This window comes from Equus asinus, chromosome 24 (assembly GCF_041296235.1).
Source record: "Equus asinus isolate D_3611 breed Donkey chromosome 24, EquAss-T2T_v2, whole genome shotgun sequence".
In the NCBI taxonomy this organism is placed as follows: Eukaryota; Metazoa; Chordata; class Mammalia; order Perissodactyla; family Equidae; genus Equus; species Equus asinus.
The window spans coordinates 51,801,036-51,820,732 of record NC_091813.1 but is presented as its reverse complement, the minus strand read 5'-3'; the positions used below and the strand labels follow the sequence as shown (position 1 = coordinate 51,820,732).

The window sequence follows — 19,697 nt, the reverse complement described above, 5'->3', positions numbered from 1 at the left end:
AAGGAAACAAGAAATAAAAATAACGAGGAATCTACTACATATTTACAATTCCTTATCCTAACCCTTAGAGCCAGAAGTATGTCAGAATCTAGAATTTTTTGGATTTTAGAAAAGTAAAACAGTGCCAACAACATATATGATATAAGATCCCAATGAAGTCTGCACATATTAATCAAAAACATTAATATCTCTGAATCACATGAATAATCACATTAAGGCAAATACATGAAGACTAAATAGACTGGTTAATTTAGTCCAATTTTGCTGTCAAACGAATCTAAGGTCACATTAATCAGGTATTGCCACCAAATGAGTTACAAAAACCTTCTGACTTTTAAAGATTTCTACATTTTACAATCACAGATGAAGGACTGCAGACTGTGCTGGTCATCATACCTCATCTTTAACTAAACACTACAGACCGGCGGGGCTACAGCTTAGATGATCTGGCACCATAACATCACCCTGTAGGCCTGAGTATGTTCCTTTCTTTAGGAGGATAGGAGTGACCATTGATGCCCAGAGGCCCTATGACCACTGGGAATATATATATGGCTAGAGAGATCTCGGAGAATGTCTGTACATGTCTACATTGGATGAATGGCAACTTTACAGAACAACGTTTAATTATTGATCATTTTCGTTTTTTCTCTACTGAACTTAATAGTAGTTAACACTAGAGTTGATTCCACATATACAATAATCTCATTTATTAGAATGTCTGAGATGGTTAGGATCATGGACACTTGAACATGATTCTGTGGGTATACTTATTAAGTGTGTAGCCCTGGGCAAGTTACTTAATTGCTCTGTGCCTTTGTTTCAGGGTATAACAGAACCTACCTTGCAGGCACATTGGAGCATTCACATGAGTCACTTCCATGCGAATACCAGAGAGCTGTACCTGGCCCTGAGAAAGCATTCTAGGGAGTGAGAGTTGTTAGTGCTGCTGCTGACAATGATCTCTAGACCAGTGGTTCCCAACTGGGGGTGAATTTTGCCCACCAGGAGGCATTTGGCAAAGTCTGGAGACATTTTTGGTTATCACAACTGGCATACAGCGGGCAGAGGCCAAGGATACTGCTGGACATCCAACAAAGCACAGAACAGCTCTTCGCAACAAAGAATAGCCAACCCCAAATCTCAGTAGCGCCAGGGTTGAGAAATCCTGCGGTAGACTCTTTGCCTTCACAGACGAGGAAACGTATATCAAAGAGATTAAGTAATTTTTCCAGTTAAAGTAAAGCCAGGATGAGAAATTTCATCTCTTACTCTCAGGAGGTTTCTCTTTTGTGGGAAAGACAAAATGAACCTCCTCCAAAAGTGAAAGAATTAGAAAAGTTGCTCCTAAATGCCGGCCCAATGAAAAATGCACCCTAGACTCCTTTATGGCTCATTGGTACTGGAGTAGGCCACAGGGCTCAGCAAACTGTGGCTCATGGGCCAAATTCAGCCTGCTTGCTTATTTTTGTAAATAAAGTTTTATCAGAACACAGCCACGTTCATTTGTTTACATACAGCCTGGCTGCTTTTGCATTACAGCAGCAACAGAAACTGTATGAGTCAATGTCAAAGAGACTGCATGGCCGACAAAACCTAAAATATTTACTATCTGGCCCTTGACAGAAAAAGTTTGTTGACCTCTGCTGTATAAGAAACCATTTCAAATATTCCTCGTTAGTTACAACACAGACGATTTTTTTTAAAAATTAAGTACAAATAAGGTATTTTATCTGATTTAATGTCAAGGAAAACAAAATTTTCAGCAATATATGACTGCAGCATGGCTAGGACACCTATATTTACCTGTATTCTGTCTTCATGTAATGGTTAGCTCGTTCCAAACATGTTATTAAATCTGTCATAAATAAAGATAATTGCAATTAGCAAACTGAATGGAAGTCAGGACACTCATGCTTGAAAGACTTTTTTTTTAAAAAAGACAATTTTTAAAAAGCATTTATTCATTATCTAGTATCTGAATTCTCCTGTTTAAACATAAATCAAAACTGAGAACATTGTCCCCAGAATTTAATCAGTTCCCTTCATTTCTCTTTTCTACCACCAATGATAATTTTCAGTGGTTATCCAGTGAATAATAACAGAATCTATTTCCAAGAGAAAAAGCAACACTGGTTAGTTACTATCCACTACATACCTACAAGGATCATGTGTATAACCTCCCTTGGCAGGAGGGAAACAATTTCAAAAGCCCAATGTGGTTCATAGAGAAGGCTGAAGAACATTTTAACTTAACAGTTTAACTAATGGCATCTGGGTGACCACAGAACCAAGTGTTTACTGAGAACAAAAATAGCCTGTCAACTCTGATCAATGAGGACCAGGGAGTACACTCTTTTTTTTGGTGAGGAAGATTGGCCCTGAGCTAACATCTGTTGCCAATCTTCCTCTTTTTGCTTAAGGAAGACTGTCGCTGAGCCAACATCTGTGAAATCTCCCTCTATTTTGTATGTGGGATGCTGCCACAGTATGGCTTGTTGAGTGGTGCATAGGTCCGTGCCTGGGATCCAAACTGGCAAACCCCAGGCCACCAAAGTGGAGCATGCAAACTTAACTACTATGCCACCAGGCCAGCCCCAAGGAGAACACTCTTTGAACTAACACTCACCAATGGAGACACTAAGATACTACGGATTTTGATGCATTTAGGCCAACCTAGTACAGTTTCCAAAATATGCCACACTTGCTGAAAAAATTCTTTCCTTCCTTAATCATTCAATAGTTCTCAGGGAGCAATATATGGTGAACACTGGCCATGCTGGGGCCTGGTGAGAATGGTCAGATCTGATTGGCTGAGAGGGAGATGAATGGTGCATTCCCTTCCCAGAGTATCTCTGCCAGACTGGACTAAGAGCAGAAACTTTGGGCACCTCTGTGCCCCTGGGCAGACACGGAGTGGGCTGCATGGTAATTACTCTGGAGCACAAGAGGCCTGGAGGCCATGCTTTCCTCTCTCATCAGTGTTCCTATTCCCTTTCTCTCCCACTCATGTGTCAGCTAGATGGTTAGGGCACTCTGATACTCACGTGCCTCCTGTGCTGGTGCACTGGTGTGTATATATGGGGGTGGGGGTGGGGGGTCACTGGTTAAAAGACTTGTCCTTTGAGTTAAGAAAAGGGAAGGGGGAGGGCTCCAGAGAATAGCCAGACCTTAGAAGGGTCAGGAGGGTAGCCCCAAAGATGTGCCATTCCAGGATTCTAGGAAAATGAGATTGACCCTCTCCCACATGAGTCAGCTGATCAATCTCATGTGTACTATAAAAGAATTCAGTTCAGACCTAACTACTTACAAAGACATTGCTCTCTTCCCTCACATCTTAATTCTGTATGTGAGGTCACGATTCTATCCAGAGACGGTGAGTAGCAAGAGAAATTCTACGACAGACAAAGGTTTACAGATTTATGATGATTCGTCTCCTATACCTGGATGGTCGCTGCTGGCATAGGTCAGCAAAAAACCCCGCCCAGAAATGTGGGATCCACTCTCAAAGCGAACAGTTACTTCACTTGTGTTCAGCAACAGTTCCTTGGGAACAGTCATACTTCCACAATACGGACCTAAAAACAAAGCACACTTGTGGCACATGTTAAAATTTAGACCAGCACAAAGAATCAGTATATGGCATTTTCTTCCTTAAAGGTCAAATTTACCAGACAACACTTAATGTAAGATTCTAATCTTTACTCAACTGAAATTTTGCTTAATACCAAGACTGATGCTTAGTGACTGAATGTGAACTCAATTCAATAGATAAGCCAAGGGGGGAAGTAGCTAACTCTAGATAAGCAATGGGTTGGAACTAGTTCATTGTGAACAACCCAAGAGATAGGTTTTGGTTTTTGTAAAAAGAAGACTAACAAACAGAGGTAAAAACCATTAGGCAGTAAAGAAAACATTATCACAAAGGTGATATTCTAGGGGCCTCCTAAATTTGCTTAAAGTACAGTCTAAATGTTTATGTCCCTCCAAAATTCACATGTTGGAATCCTAATGCCCGATGTGATGGTATTAGTAGGTGGGGCCTTTGGGAGGTTATTAGGACATGAGAGAGGAGCCCTCCTGAATGAGATTAGTGCCTTTATAAAGGAGGTCCCAGAGAGCTTGCTTGCTCCTTCCTCCAGGCGAAGACACAGCGAGAAGGCTACGAAAGTGGGCTCTCACCAATGGCTACACCGAATCTGTCAGCGCCACGATCTTGGACTTCCTAGCCTCTAGACTGTGAGAAATAAATGTCTGTAGTTTATAAGCTATCCAGCCTGTGGTATTTTGTTATAACAGCCTGAACAGACTAAGACAGGTAGTCAGGAAAGTGTTATCACATGAGTAATATTCTAGGGGCCTCCTACATTTGCTCAAAGAAACTCACAAATTCCATTTTTCTGAGGTTCCAAACTTAAAAGACTGTCTAACGCATGGTAAAAATCTTATTCCCATGCAGTTTATTTATTTCTCTCTCTTACAGTAACTTCTGGTTAACCCATATAATTTATTTTGATTTGTACAATGAGGTTTATAAAAAAGCAGAATAATTTCTAAAGGCTTTTAGAATACCATAGCATAAATTATGCAGTTAAGGGTATAACATATTGTTTCTAGAATAAGTTGCTTGAAAAGCAATAGGAAGATCACTGAACTTTCAATAGACAAAATTAGATTTGGAGCTAAAAAAAAAAGGCCTTCCGAAGACTACTCAAATTAAAATTTAGTTTGTAAATGGTCATGTACTCGAGACATAATAATTTCTATGAAAAAAAGGGTTAGCAAGCAAATTTTGAAGAGAGGTATTCTTCATCAACTTCTCCCCAAATAAAACAGTATGGAAAGAGTCAACAGCATCAGCAATGACAACATCAGGTTAAGAGAGGAAGAAGGGAAGAAAAAGGCCACTCTAATTCAATGCCCATAAAACTGGGTTACATTAGCCAAAACCAACAGAGACCAAACTGCTGAATGACTCAGAGGATCATGAACCCAACTAATAAGCATTCCTCTCCCCACATAAGGGACCGGATTTCCCTTTGGTCCTGTCTAGGTCTCACATTCTGAATATGTAATAGAATAAAAGAGAAATGCTGTGTGCCTACCCTCATGCCCCAAATCTCTGTTGTTCCCTATTACTAAGTTATGGCGAAACTCAAATAAACAAGATCACTTTCCTCTTTAGAAATACTCACCATATATAATTACTTACATGAGTTAATTCTTGCAAATTACATAGAATAGTATCTAGCATATAATGTGCTATATAAGTACTTATTAAATAAATAAATGAATCTATTAAAAAACAAACAAATAATGTATGCTTTCCTTTTAGACTGTGTTCCATGGGGTCAGGAACTTTTCTATCCATCACTTTATCTCCAGCAGCTTGTACAATATCTGGCATGTGGCAGCCTTCCAAATATTGTTTGAACTGAAATGAAGTTATATGTTCTTGTATTTGAAAAAGTCAGTTTTTAAAAGCTATCCCTGAGGGGGCTGGCCCCGTGGCCGAGTGGTTAAGTTCGCGCGCTCCGCTGCAGGTGGCCCAGTGTTTCGTCGGTTCGAATCCTGGGCGCGGACATGGCACTGCTCGTCAGACCACGCTGAGGCAGCGTCCCACATGCCACAACTAGAGGAACCCACAGCGAAGAATACACAACTATGTACCGGGGGGCTACACAACTATGTACCGGGGGGCTTTGGGGAGAAAAAGGAAAAAATAAAAAAAAAAAAATCTTTAAAAAAAAAAAAAAGCTATCCCTGATTATAAAGATACATAAAAACATTCAACCCTGTCATTTAAAAATATCATGAAGTCAGGAAGAGAAGAATGGACAAGCAAGAAAGGAGAGAAAATAATTGGTGTAATGGATATATGGATTTTTATGATCTTTAATAGTGCTCACAAGCATGGTAGATAGGAAATTTATACTAAATCCATTTTTGTATACTAAAGTACAATAAGAACCACTTTTGCAAAATTAAAGTGAGTCAGATTACTATGCTTGACTTTTGCAACTTATTCTGTTTCTTTTACATGTTTGAAAGTGCTTTGTTCTTTGCACAGATAAGAAGTGAAGATACTTGCTTTGCAAACCCGAGAATAAACATGAAATAACTAGTTCCATGTTGCTATTAATAAATTAGAATGTTTTTCTACCCACATTTACCTCTATCAAGAGGAAATAACATAGATACTCCTCTCCAAATGGTCATGACAATACTAATCTCTCTTTAAATTTCTATAGCATTCCAGCTAGTTCTAACAAAAATGGTTGAGCTAAGCAAGTCTAAATCGACTATCAGTGAGAACTTGTTTGCAAGGTTTTTTTTAAAGATTTTATGGAACAGTTGAAAGGAAAAGTTGCAAAATTGTATATTTTTTATACAAATAGATAAGAGTGCACACCATCACACTGTTTTTCTGCAATACTTATGATTTCCTAGACCCAAAACGTGTAAATATAGTAAAACACTAATTTGGCTGCATCCTCCCAAAGTCATGATAGGCATGTAAATATTTCTGGAAAAAGTTCAAAGAAAGAAAACGTAAACACACACTCCTCTAATCCTCCTTACCCCACAGGTACCAAGCTCTCTTATATTCTTATTGATGTGCCGCAAAAATGTAACTAAACCCTGAAGGGGATAGAATATACCATCTCTATATAAATGCCAGCATTAAAAGTTATTTTGTTCATCATCGCACAACCATCACAATAACAAGAGGGAGCTTCAGTCGAGGGTGGGGGATGGAAGTTGAGGATTGGCTGCTGTACTGCCTGGGGCAAAACATCCAAAAAAAAAACGGCCTGTCTGAAGGTCTGACAGATAAAGATTCCTTTTCACAGACTGGAAGTTAATAACTGCATTCCTAGAGTTAAAAGGGAAAAGAGATGAAACAGAAAAAATGTGACTGGCAGTGAGAGGGAAAAATAATTAATGGGAAACCACTGAAGGATCCTACAAGTCTGTCTGTCCTAAGCAATGTTCTATTTACAGCCAGACTCCCTTGAGGATGATATCTTTTCCTAAGAAAGCATTTCTCCACCCACATCTACCCCAACAATAAATTTCACCGTTAGTACTCTCCATCCTGACTTTTCAAAAGGGTCCACACCTGTATTTAAACATTCACAGAGACAGTTTTGTTGGAAACCCAAATGGAAGCTTGCCGACTTCTAACTTGACCATGGTTATATTCTCCCCATCCTGGCCAGTGTCCCTGGATTGGTAAACCAGCCTCAATTTTCAGTCACCCTGGACCCTCAACCCTACTTAAGAGGGTCTGAAGAACTTGAGCAGACCTAAAAATAGGACTCACAGCTCTGCATGGACGTGAACCTGTGGGTTGCTGTAGATATTCAGTAAGTTTTCTTGTTTAACCCGAGGAGGACTCAGAGGTCCAGAGGATTTGTGAGCTTGTTTTACAGAAGAAAGAGAATGCCTTCGGGGAGGTTGCAATCACGGGATGACCAGCCCCCAGCCGCCCTCCCACTTCCCTGAGCTCTATAAACCCCCCTGCTTTCTTCTCTTGTTAAGGCAAATTTGAGAGAACCCATCCTCCTGCCTTCTCCTTTTGGCCAATTTGAATAAAACCTTTCTCCACGTCCAAGCACCTAGGGCTCAGTGATTGGTCTACTTTGCATCGGGCACACGAACTTGAGATTAAGAGGTTCAGTATCAGATGTGTGCTTCACAACCGGCAGTGCTGCGTGTTTCATAGCACTTGGACTTCCCATCCAACTCCTATCTTCCCTCACCTCTATCTTTGTCTGTGAGGCAGGTTCCATCTTACTTTGCAGTTGCAAATTCCCATCAGACTGAGGCACAGCAGAAAGGCTGTTCATCAAGTAGGCAGAAAAATCAGGAAAAATAAATATTTCTATCTTTTGTGTACATAATTGGTAGCCCTAGATTGTGGGAAAGGTTATCAGTGATACCAAATGGAATGGCATTGTGGCATTTGGCACCAGACATGAGACCAAGCCCGAGTAGATAATGGACTGATTCCTTGGACCATCAGGAACCGCAGGAGCTGCCTTTTTTGAGTGACTCTCAACATATCCCCTGTTTGGGGCTACTGTTCCATGAGCAGCTGAGAGGGGAAACCGTTTATCTTTCTATGTTTGAATAAAAGAAAACTGTCCTACAAAGAAGAATGAATGGTCTGCCCAGAGCCAAGCCCGGAATCCTCTTAATTCTGTAGTAATCTGACAATTTGTGCAGCAATTTATAGTACTGCTCCATTCTCCATGGACTGTCTGCCTCAGTCTCTGGACTTACTATTATAAGGCAATGATAGTTTGGTTAATAACTGTTCCAAGTCATTTCAGGCGGTTCTGTGCTTTTGATCTTGAAACTGATGAAACTAAATTATTGCTTCATCTGTGAAAGGGATGTATTTAGAAAATGATATGCATGCTGTTAAAAAAACAAAGAAACCCCTCCCCCTCCATAACCACACTCTCAGTGGTGAAAAACACTGCAATCAAATAAAAACCTAACTCCTGAGAGATTTGTCCTAAATCAAATTGAACAACAACAAAAGTCTCCTAAAAACCTTCATTAACCTTATGAACACCTTCATACACATTTAATTTTGCATGACAGATAAGAAGATGCTGGTGAGCCTCCATGACCTTCCCTGGGAGTGCCACTGGCAGAGCCAGCTGCACAGCACACTACCAGCTGCCAGGAAAGTGGTACCCGGCGCGGCCAGCATCTGTGTTCAGAGACGTGCTGATGAAACAATCTCCAGAAATGCTGAAGCGGCAAACGCCATTCGACTTGTGTCCATTTCCATTTGTTTTTCCAGTGCAGTCAAATGGCAGGGTTTGTCCATGCTTGCTAATTGCAATAGGGTCATTGTACAAAATTACAGAATTTTTCAGGGCCATTTTCTTTGAAAAGGAAGGAAATTAGCATAAAAAAGGGATATTCCTGGACTGGGCCATTAAAACCATAGTCACGTAAGAATGTAAGTGGTATCCCTGGAGAGTTTCAGTCTCTGGTTCCCAGACAAAAATCAGTGACAGATGATAAATGAACCAGGCGGATTCCTAGACAAAGGTGCGCCTTTCCTTGGGGCTATGGGACCAAGTCAAGAAGAAACCCACCTAGGCCATTACTTTTCACCCAACAAAAGATGGCAATTACTGACAGTAAACCAAAGTGTGTCTCCAGGGAAGTATCTAGGGAGAAGGAGGAGGAGGAGGCCAATAGCTTTTTCTCCTTGAAGCTTATGGTTATGTTAATGAGACACCTAGTGTGGATCATTCTGGCGGGTACAAATTTACAAGTTTAAGGTTCTTTCTAAATTCTATCTTGGCATAAAAGGCAAAACAAAACAAAAAGCAGTCCTCCTCAAGAATTTCCACAAAAGTAGCCCCAATCATAGAGGAGAATGCGCTTCTAGGTCTTTGAGGCCCAAAACAACCCTCCTCAAACTGGAAATTTCTTTGAATGCTTTTGTTTTATTTTTAAAAGTCATAAGAATTGTGCATTCTCCATAATATTTTTGTGAGATATAAACCATTTGCAAAATAGACACTGCCAATCTTACGTTTTTCCCTATGTGGGATTTTAAAAAAAAATCAACAAACAAGGCTAATGATTAGATCTTACTGCAGTATTCCAGATGTGTATCATTCTAAAAAATTATCACAGAAATCTTGTTGCAATTATGAGCCAAAACACTTAGTATTATTTCCTATTTTTCCCATTCCTCTTGTTCCAAGTGTAGGGGAGGAAGACATTTCCTCTTCCCAAATGTGGGTCCGTCTGGCCAGAGAACGAATTAAATTCACATGAGACAGAATAGCAAGAGAAAATTAAACAAAGCTTTATGAGGAACCATGGCCCAGGGCCTTTATTCCAGAAGGAAGAAAGGGCACCGAAGAAGTGGGGTGCACATAGTGGTTATATACCCCCAAACAGTGTGTTTCACATGTGATTGAAATGTCCCTCCCACAATAGTCACAAGATTGCCCTGTCGGCACAGTGCCTGATGGACACAGCAGGTAGTGGTCTGCTGTCTCGATGGGCGTAGCAGGAGCCAAGTCGATTGTCTGGAGCTGGGCGGTCACAGGTGAGTGCAGCAATCAGTTCCTATCCTAAGGAAAGATGCTTAATCCTTAAGAAATGCCAACATTGGGAGGGGGAGGGAAGTCAGTTACAGGAGGTTACCAGACTAGCACAATAAAATGCAGATTTAAGTTCTTGCCTTTGGTATTGATTAAGAGTTTCTAGAGAGAAGGTCATCTCCTTTCTTATTCCTGGTACAGAGAGGGAGGCACCTTTTACAGCTAGAGATTTACGTTACAAATGGAAATGTGTCCCAACAAGGGCAAGTTCCATTCCTCAGAGCCTCCTTCCCTGTCCCAGTTTATCGAAAGCAATCAGCCCCAAATAATCCCGATGCCAAAGAGACATATGGTTAAAAAAATATCGAGGGTGGAGGTGGAGGTACAGGAAATGGAAGCGAACAATTCTTGAACTTCCTGGTTTTCCTATTGTGCAAATCACTTAGCAGAACACCACTAATTTAACTGACTAGAATTAGATTCCTGTAGTAAACCAGGTTCTTTCTATCACTGACCACAATGCCTCCTTAAGCAGTTTGACTAATAAGCATTTTTTAAATTTCAAATTAGTACTAGTCCTCTGTACGTGAGTGATTTCTCAGAACTCCATTTTATTCTCAGGATACCCCTATGGGGAGGCCTGGAGAAGTTTCCATTTCTTCCAGCAAATGCAAACAAAAACTATAGCTCAGGTCTTCTTTATGCACAAGCCATGGGATCAGATGGCTTTTGTCACACAGAAATTGGGATGGCACGGTGCTTAAGAGCGGGGTCTCTGGAATGAAATGCCCAGACTTGGATCCCAGATCTAGTTAAGTGATCGTAAGCAAGTTACTTGAGCTCTTTGAGCTTTAGTTTCCTTATGTGTGAATGTTAATAATAGACCCTCTCTCCCAGGACCGTTGGGAGGGTTACATGAGTTAGTACCTCTCAAGTACTAAGCCCAGTATACAGCACATAGTTAAATGCTCAATCGCAGGCACCTTCTTTACTATTTCATGCTCTTTTCTATATAATAAGCAGAGTCCTAAAATTATACATGAATCAAGACTTTAAATGTTGAAATGAAGAGGGGATGTTCATAGGTAAAGGAATCTTACTGTGACTCTTCCTATGCTGTGAATAAAGACACTCTAGGGGCCGGCCCGGTGGCACAGGGGTTAAGTTCGCATGTTCCACTTGGGCGGCCCTGGGTTCGCTGGTTCGGATCCCGGGTGAGGACACGGCACCGCTTGGCAAGCCATGCTATGGTAGGCATCCCACATATAAAGTAGAGGAAGATGGGCACAGATGTTAGCTCAGGGTCAGTCTTCCTCAGCAAAAAGAGGAGGATCGGCGGCAGATGTTAGCTCAGGGCTAATCTTCCTCAAAAAAAAAAAAAGGCACTCATTTTCTTTTGTAAAAACCCGGATTTTTTAATATATATTGTTCGCCAAAATCAAGCTATATGCAATCAGATTCATTAAACATTGATTGAGCATCTGCAGTTGTAAGACTATGCTAAGCAATGGGGGATACTAGAGAGGTGAATAAAATGCAGTTCCTTGCTCAAGCAACCTCATATCTGGTAGAGAAGCTAAAATAATTATCTCAGCGTGAGATTGGTGTTCTACTGAAGGCTTAGAAAAACAACATGAACCCAAAAGAGGCAGTGACCGGGACTGCGGATATCAGAGAAGTTTCTAGGGTAGGTAGCATTGGATGTGGTTTGCCTTTACTCTGTGTATGTGTGTGTGTGTGTATTTGGGCAGAAAAGCAGGCGAAGGAAGAGAGAAACAGACACATGGAGATAAAACATCAACAAATGTACCAGGGCGATGCATTTAGGAAAAGGCATGGAGATGGTGAGACTCAGAGATGAAGTAGAAATGTGTCTGGGTAGAAACGAGTGAGCCCTGAATGCCGTGTTAACAAGGTTTTGGGGACAGTGGGGCACAGTTAACAATTTTGAAAATAAAGGAAAGAAAGAAATTATGAAAACGATATTTAACAAGATAACCTCAAGCGGCCTCGAGGAAATGGGAACTGGCAAAAGGAGAGGGGAAAAATCAGGAGGCTCTTTTAATACGAAATCGATGCAAAGAGGTGGACTGGCAATGGCAGTGAAAACAAATTAAAAAGACAAACTCAATATACTACGAGCTTGGAGAATATGTGTTCTCTGCTTGTCTCACAAGGATGGGTGGAAAACATCTGTACGTAGAGTCAGTTCTGGCTCGTGGAACCCCTACCACGTGCGTGGAATGATTCGGGCAAATGTAGGTCACGAGGAAAGCCTCAGGAGGGGTGGAGCAAGATGTGCTGCTGCAGCTCAGCCTCTGCGTGGTGGAAGGAGAGTGCTCAAAGCATTGAGACGGGACCAGTGTGTTCTCTGCTCTTAGACATCTTAGAGAAAGAATAAACTGTGTGCAAGACAACTGAAGAGGAGGGGAAGAAAGGGGAGGGGGAGGAGAGGAGGGAGAGGAGTGATGATGGCTAACATACACTGAGTGCTTATTATGTGCCTGACATCATTCTTTTAAGATATATATATATGCCTCAATCATCCATATATGGTAGATACTCTTATTTTGCCCCTTTTAAAGATGAGGAAATGGAGATACAGAAAGATTAAGTAATTTGCTCAAGGTCAAGAAATTAAAAAAATAAGCACTAAGGCAGGAATTTGGAGCCAGGCAGTCTAATCACAGAGTCTACACTCTTAATCACACATGAAAAATCAAGGCAGAAACAAAAATGTTCATCTCAATCCATTTTGAAGACCAGCCTGGTTCTACTAGTCCACAGTGACCGAGGTGGGTCAGTCTAGGCGATTCCATCAGAACAAGGTCCTCTGAGATCCTGAGGAGCCAGTACCTGGTTCCCACCAAGATTCCTCTAGCAGGTCTTGGGGGGAGTCCAGGGACAAGGCTAAACTCCACCCACTGGGGGAAGATCAACTTTCAGGGGAAAACTGGGACCCAGTCAATCTTCTTAAAATATCAGAAAAAGAGAAATGATAGTTCCTTTGGGGTCCCAGTGAGCAGTGGTGACTCTGAGTGCATTCAAATCTCTGGGTCCTTTGTGGTCAGCAAGACTGGAAATGGAACTTCACCAGGGGGCAAGTAAAGGTTACAAGTCACCAAAGAGTTTTCAAGTTGAGAATAATCATCTTCAGTATGAATTCACAGGCTTCCCTCTTCAGTGTCACAAATAAAACAATGTTAGATATTTCACATTTTAAATGTAAATATATTGGTGTGACACAATGCTTGAATCAGCACCTACTTTTCCCCCAAGTTTAAGATATTTTAATGTTTTATATAACTAATCTCTTATTATTTTACATCGGTACTAAAGCAGCAAACTGAATTGCACTCTAAAGCAATTTTAAATTTAAAGAAATGTTATTTAAATAGACTCCCTGTTGGAATCTTCAAATTCCAGGTTTAAAAGTGAATTTGTTCAACCCTAGAATAGCTTTGGCTTCATTAGTCAAGTTTCCATGGTCTTACGTGCTCAAATACAAGATGAGCACATCTTATATTTTGCAAAATTATCCAAAATTGTCCTCTGAAAAGAAGGCATCACCTTATGTTTGCATCCTTTCAAAGTTTCATATAACATTGACCTCTTTGAATGACAGAGAACTATTTAGGGAACACACTCAAAATAAATGAATGTAGTTTTGAATGCAAAAAAGAGTCTACCTGACAAAGGCAGTGGAAAGGGGAGGCAAGAAACTTAATGTAGATTCAGTTCTTATTCCTGGAGGATATATGACTCACAATTTCTAATGCTGGAAAATGTGGTAAACAAGCCTTTTAAAGATCACTTGAAAAAGTAATAATCTATGTTTGCCAAAAATGCGTAATCTGAATTTAATCATGAGGAAACATCAAATCAACCCAAATCAACAGATGTTCTACAAAATAACTGGTCAGTACTCTTCAAAACTATACAATAGATGAAGAAAGACTAAGCCAGGATCCCAGATTAAATGTGTCTGAGGAGTCATGGCAACTCAGTATTTCCTGATCCTGGGTTGGATCCTAGACCAGAAAAGGGACATTAGCGTTTCTTTTGAAGGTAGTCTCAGCAACTTTGGTCTCGTAAACAAAACCCCAGAATTCCCTTAATTAGAGTGAAAATAATCTCTACTAAGCAAAGTATGACACTTCTTAAAGATTCTTTTGGCCAGGATATTGGCACACGTGATCTTGAAAGTCAGTACATATATTTTACATCCAAGAATTTTTATAAGTTTAAAGTGAAATTTGTGTTTAAAAATATCTTTAAAAACTTATTTTGTAATTAAAAGAAAACATATTTTCCAGAGTGAGGATGATATACTTTACTTGATCAATTTGCTGCTTCCTGGAGATTTCAATGGTATTTTGAAAGGGAGAATCCATGTTCTAGCTCAGTCAGAGATATCTAAGTACCTTCTTCTAATTGATGCTTGAATCTGAAATATCAGCCATAATTAAATACACAACAAACAGAATAATAATAACCCCATCTTGTCTGTATCAAGCCTTTTAACATCAATGAGATCAAATGCATGTTTTGCCTGATAACTGGGAAAGCAGGCGTGGGTCACACTTGTTTACACGGCACATTTTGCTACCATGAATATGGTTTAGAAAAGCCTCCAAAGCATGTGAACCAAACATTTACAACAAAATTGGCATGGGAGTGAACCATTAAAAATGACTGCATAATGATTAAAACTGGACAACTTCAGCATATTCACAATAGTTAATGCAACCACATTCTAAGTACATCCACTCTTGGCAGAGCTTACAAACACTAACGCCAGAAAACATTATTCTTTTTCAAAACATTAACTTCACATTCAAAAGTCTGATAGTGTGGGAGTCTTAAAATCTCTTAGCAATGGGTTTTATAGGAATTAATTGGTTAATGAAAAAATCAAGCTGGATAAACTAAAACTATTCAGCTATTTCAGCCAGACATATACTCACTAGAGACATCACACACTAGAATTTCAGCAAGTATTCCAGAACATACATTCCCCTCTGCTGCACTTCAGCTGGGACTGCCTTGCACCATTGTCCCTGGCAATAGTGCTGTGAATCCCTGGGACCCTGTGCTGACACTAGGGCCCTCCCTCTGCACTCATGCCAGGTCCTGTGGCCACAATGGCTGCAGAGGAGCCCCCTACCCTTCCGGGGTGCTGGGCAACAGCCCCATAAGAATGCTGGCTCCCTGAGCTTGGAGGCAGGCAGACAAAGTACTTCCGCCTCCTCCTGCTCCCTCTTTGTGGATGCCTGCCCTCCTCAGGGAGGTTCCAACTGACCGGGGACTATTTTAACAAAGTTGAAATATAATCTAGTTAGTGGTTTTGGTTTAAAGAAATCTACTTGTTTTTCATTAAGAAACATACGTTTATTAAAGAAAAAACAGAAAGTAGTGAGAAGACATAACAATCCCCACAGTTGAACTTTCTAAAGTTCTACTTCAACATTTTACTCTTCTTTTATCAAAGGTTTTATTCTACTGTTACAACATAACTATATATTCATATTTTACCTAACTCTGTATCATAAGCAGCTTTCCATGTAAACAGTCTTTTAAACAAGTAGCTGTTTAATAGTCCAAGTAACTATAACATGTTTTACCTAACTGGTTCCTTGTCATTGAACTTGTCGATTGACTTTTAAAATCATTTATCCACTGAGCATCTGCAACATTCAAGTCACTGGATTAAATATTGTAAGTACACATGTCTGAATAAGTGGCTCCTCCCAGAACACTCTGAAACTTCAAAACACACAAATGGACACATGCAACATATATGGTAGATGCATGTGTGCGCTTGTCTATGTGGCCCTAAGCCATTTAATTCCTTTTGAATATGCTTATAGGGTCGAAATAGTCTAACTTCCTTTCCACGTATCCCTTTCATTGCTAGTTTTTGTTATCCTTGTCTGCTGGATTTGCCTTAACATGCCTGATTAGAAAATTTTTGAAGTAGCCACAAAAGGAAGAAATTCTGAGCATCATTAACTATTTTATCTTAAGAATATCCCCAACCAAAAATATTCACGACACCTGCCTTTTAGACAAAACTGCCGGATGATGCACTGTTGGGCTGGTTGACCTGGGAAGGGTGCTAATACACTGGTTTTCTTTGAGTGGTAGGACTGGGAGAGAGGAGCAGACATCTAGAAACACATGTCTCGAGGCACAAAGACATAGATATAAATTTTCCTTTCAGCCCTTAACTAGCTGCGTGATGGCCGGCACGTTACTTAAATCTCACTTTCCCTACTTGTAGACAGGAGTTGGTAATATTTACCTCGTAGGGTAGATGTAAGGATTCCAGAAAATCTGTGTAAAGGCCAAGCATGTGCCTGGCATACAATAGCCACTGAATATGCTTATTTCCATAATAAGCATACTGTTTTTACAATATAAACATAACTGTATATAAATAAACCTGAAGAGAAAAGTTAATTTACTGGGCTTTATTGCTACAAGGGAATTGTAATTCATTACTCATTTCCTAGTGAAGAGTCTAAATCTTGAAAATTTAAGAAGCTAGAAATATGAAATACAGCATCCTGAGGCCAACCACGATCATCTTGTAGCCTAGCTCCTAACATGTAGTTAATCCCAAGATTTTCCTCCTTTTTGTATATTTGTGTATATATATCAAAGACGAGGGAGTAAACCCCTGGGTGTGGGAAATCCACATCGCTTCTCTAATCCTGCTTCAGGACCACTTGCTTCTCCTTTCTAGCTCTCCCTCAGCCTCTGAGGTGAGAGAGCCCCAAAGCAACAGAAGCGATTACGCTGCTGCTCTGTCGGAAGGTGGAATTAACTGCTCATCTTCTAGGAAAGTAGATGTTTCCCCAGACAGACAGGTATGGAAAAGTCATTTCTGGCCCTGCAGCACATTGCCTCACATTTTACACTAGAGCTCTGATACTCAATGTCCTCCTCCGAATCCTAATGGAATTTCCTGGCTAATGAGGGATTCCCTGAAGTGTGCCTCTGTAAGTTAATACACATTTGATTACAGAGCTAACTGAACAGCAAGTGTTCCCAGGGGCCTTAAGCATCCCTGGAATTCTCATTTTCCCATCTGAATCAAACTAGAATTAAAAAGTTGCAACCAATTATATGAAATCAACCATCTTTACTCTGGAAGAGTAATTCAACCATCACTAATACAGAGATAATATTCCCAAGGATAAAAAATCTTCTATTTTTTTTTCCCCCAGGGGGGCCAGGTAAATTTAGATCTCTGAACAGTCTCAGGGCTAGTCTGGGCTTCCACACTGGGAGGAGGCACAGGAGTGAGGAGACAGCTCTGGGCGCAGAGATGAAGACAGCCTCGAAAGCTGGGTGTGTTTGAGAAATTGCCTATACAACTAACAGGTGGATAGGGTTTAGCCTAAAACCTCTATCATTTTTGGAGGTGTACGAACAGAGAATTTCAGAAAATCTCTAATCTCAAAAGAACCTGTATATAAGATTTTGTCTCTCTTTTAAAATTATCTAAATCCAAGCTGTTTCTTCAGGCTAAGGATCGTGGAGTCGTCACAATGATTTCAGACTCCAGAGAGCTGACAGCAGACCCCACTGCACAAAAAGCTTCATTTCAAAATGTTCTTCTGGAAACTATCCTTTGCACTTGCTGTTCCCTCCTCCAGAAAACTCTGACCCCAGACACACGTGCAAGGTCCATTCCTCACTTCATCCGGGTCTCTGCTCAAATGTCCCCTAATTAGAGAAGTCTTCCTGACCATCCCATTTGAAGTAGCACAAACACTCTGAAAAGTGGGCTCTATGTCACCTAAGGGTGACTTATTTTTCTTCCTCACTACTTCTCATATTAGAGATGCATTTGTTTGTTTATTTTCCACTCCCCCAGCCACGCTCTGCCAGCGTAAGCTCCATGAAAGCGGGAACCTTGCTTTTTCACTGCTATAATCCACCCCAGTTCTTCACAGAGTATTGACCCCATGATCACTGTTCAAGAAATATTTGTCACACAAATAAATGAACTGTAGATGTTTCAGTCAAATACCAAATGTTTCCAGTTCTCTTCCCAGCAAGATATAAACTCAAAGCCTCTGAGACACACACACAAGGCTAACTCTATCTCTTCAGGAGGCTTTGTTGCAGCTTAGGAAGCGAATGTGTCCATGTGAGCTACTCTGAGAGTTCACAGAAAGCAAGGTTCTCTTCTAACCTTCCCAGGCTATGATATCATTTAACACACCACTTGCCCTCTCTCCAGATCTCAAATTTTTTCATGCTCACAGAAACCTCGATCTCTTTCCTTACCATACTGATGAGAAGAGCTGGTGAAGAGAAGGTAGTCAGAAGCACAGGTCTGGGATTCAATATCCAAATCCCCCAACCTCAGAATCAGTCTCTTCCCCTTTGGGACGCTGATAGTCTTCTCACAAACAGTGTGATTGGGGTAAGTCCCTGGATAATTCTTAGATGTCATTGTGCCACTGTCCTGATAGGTCACGAAGTGCCCACAGCCATCACCTGTTAAAGAAAAAAAGGATAAAAGAGGTAAGTGAAATGAATTCTGACTGAGGATTTAGAAGGCCCAGTATAATCTCCATCTTATGTATTTTATTCTTTCCTTGGAGGGAAACGCTTAAAAAAAAAAATGAAGATGGAATTATTGAACAGTGTCAACTGTTTCACTTTATTTCATGTCTTGTTTCCCAGTTTAACCTTCTGAACATTGCTGATCAAAATGTTTCATAAAGTAGAATGGAAAGCCCTTAGCAAACATACCATTTAATTATATTATTTTTTCTAACCATTGATCCATCTACCCATCCACACTTGCAAAATAGGCCCTTTCCATTCACAGATTTGCCATTTGTAGTTTTGTTTATTAGCAAGCCAATGTCATGAAATAACATGCAATGGAGCAAATAATATTACTTCTAAGAGTTATTGTCCTGATTAAGTGAGATAATGTATGCAAAATGTTCCTGGTAGAATCTGAGGCTCATGCTGAGAGGACTTTGTTTAAGAGCATGTCATTCAGCTGGGGACTAACAATCATTCAACATTCACATCTCAGTTAGTGACAGTCACAGATTTGAAGGTTCATCATAGACTCAGGATACAGCATTAAAGAGTGTCAAGAATCTACTGTATTAAGCGCTTGCCACATACCAGACATGGTACTGTTGGAGACACATAAAAGCAGCAATGCTTGCTTCATAGAACTCAGAGTAAAACGGAAGATAGACACATGTTTGAATAACTATAATACTAGTGCTATGTGCCATATCAGGAGCTTAAACAAAGTGCTGAAGAAGCCAAGAAAGAATCTATTTCAGTGAATTATCAATACTTCACCAAAACAAGACATTTTCTTAAGACTTCTGAATAGGAAAATTCATCAATTGACCAACACGTTGCTCCAGTAGATTAGAGACCAAGTTAACCACAGAAACATCTAAGGACATGCACAACTGGGTGGGCTGCAGGGTAAATGAGCATCCACCCCGTTCAGATCATCAAATGCCTGTGGTCAGTCTGACTTCACATAAACAAAGCAAGAATTTCTGGCCTTAGCTAGAGGGAGAGAAAGCAGAAATCAGTTGGAGAAGGAACTCT

At 40.4% G+C, this 19,697-nt stretch overlaps 1 protein-coding gene across 1 annotated transcript in view; it reads right to left on the bottom strand.

The window, feature by feature from the left end:
* Positions 1–19,697, bottom strand: part of DCBLD1 (discoidin, CUB and LCCL domain containing 1) — a 63,317-nt gene that overhangs the window by 24,514 nt on the left and 19,106 nt on the right. Inside the window, exons 2-4 of the mRNA XM_044757226.2 lie at positions 18,390–18,602; positions 3,444–3,578; positions 1,807–1,858 (exon numbers count right to left, since the gene is read on the bottom strand). Of these exons, the coding sequence (XP_044613161.2) occupies positions 1,807–1,858; positions 3,444–3,578; positions 18,390–18,602 (400 nt within the window). The remainder of the gene's footprint in view (positions 1–1,806; positions 1,859–3,443; positions 3,579–18,389; positions 18,603–19,697) is intronic.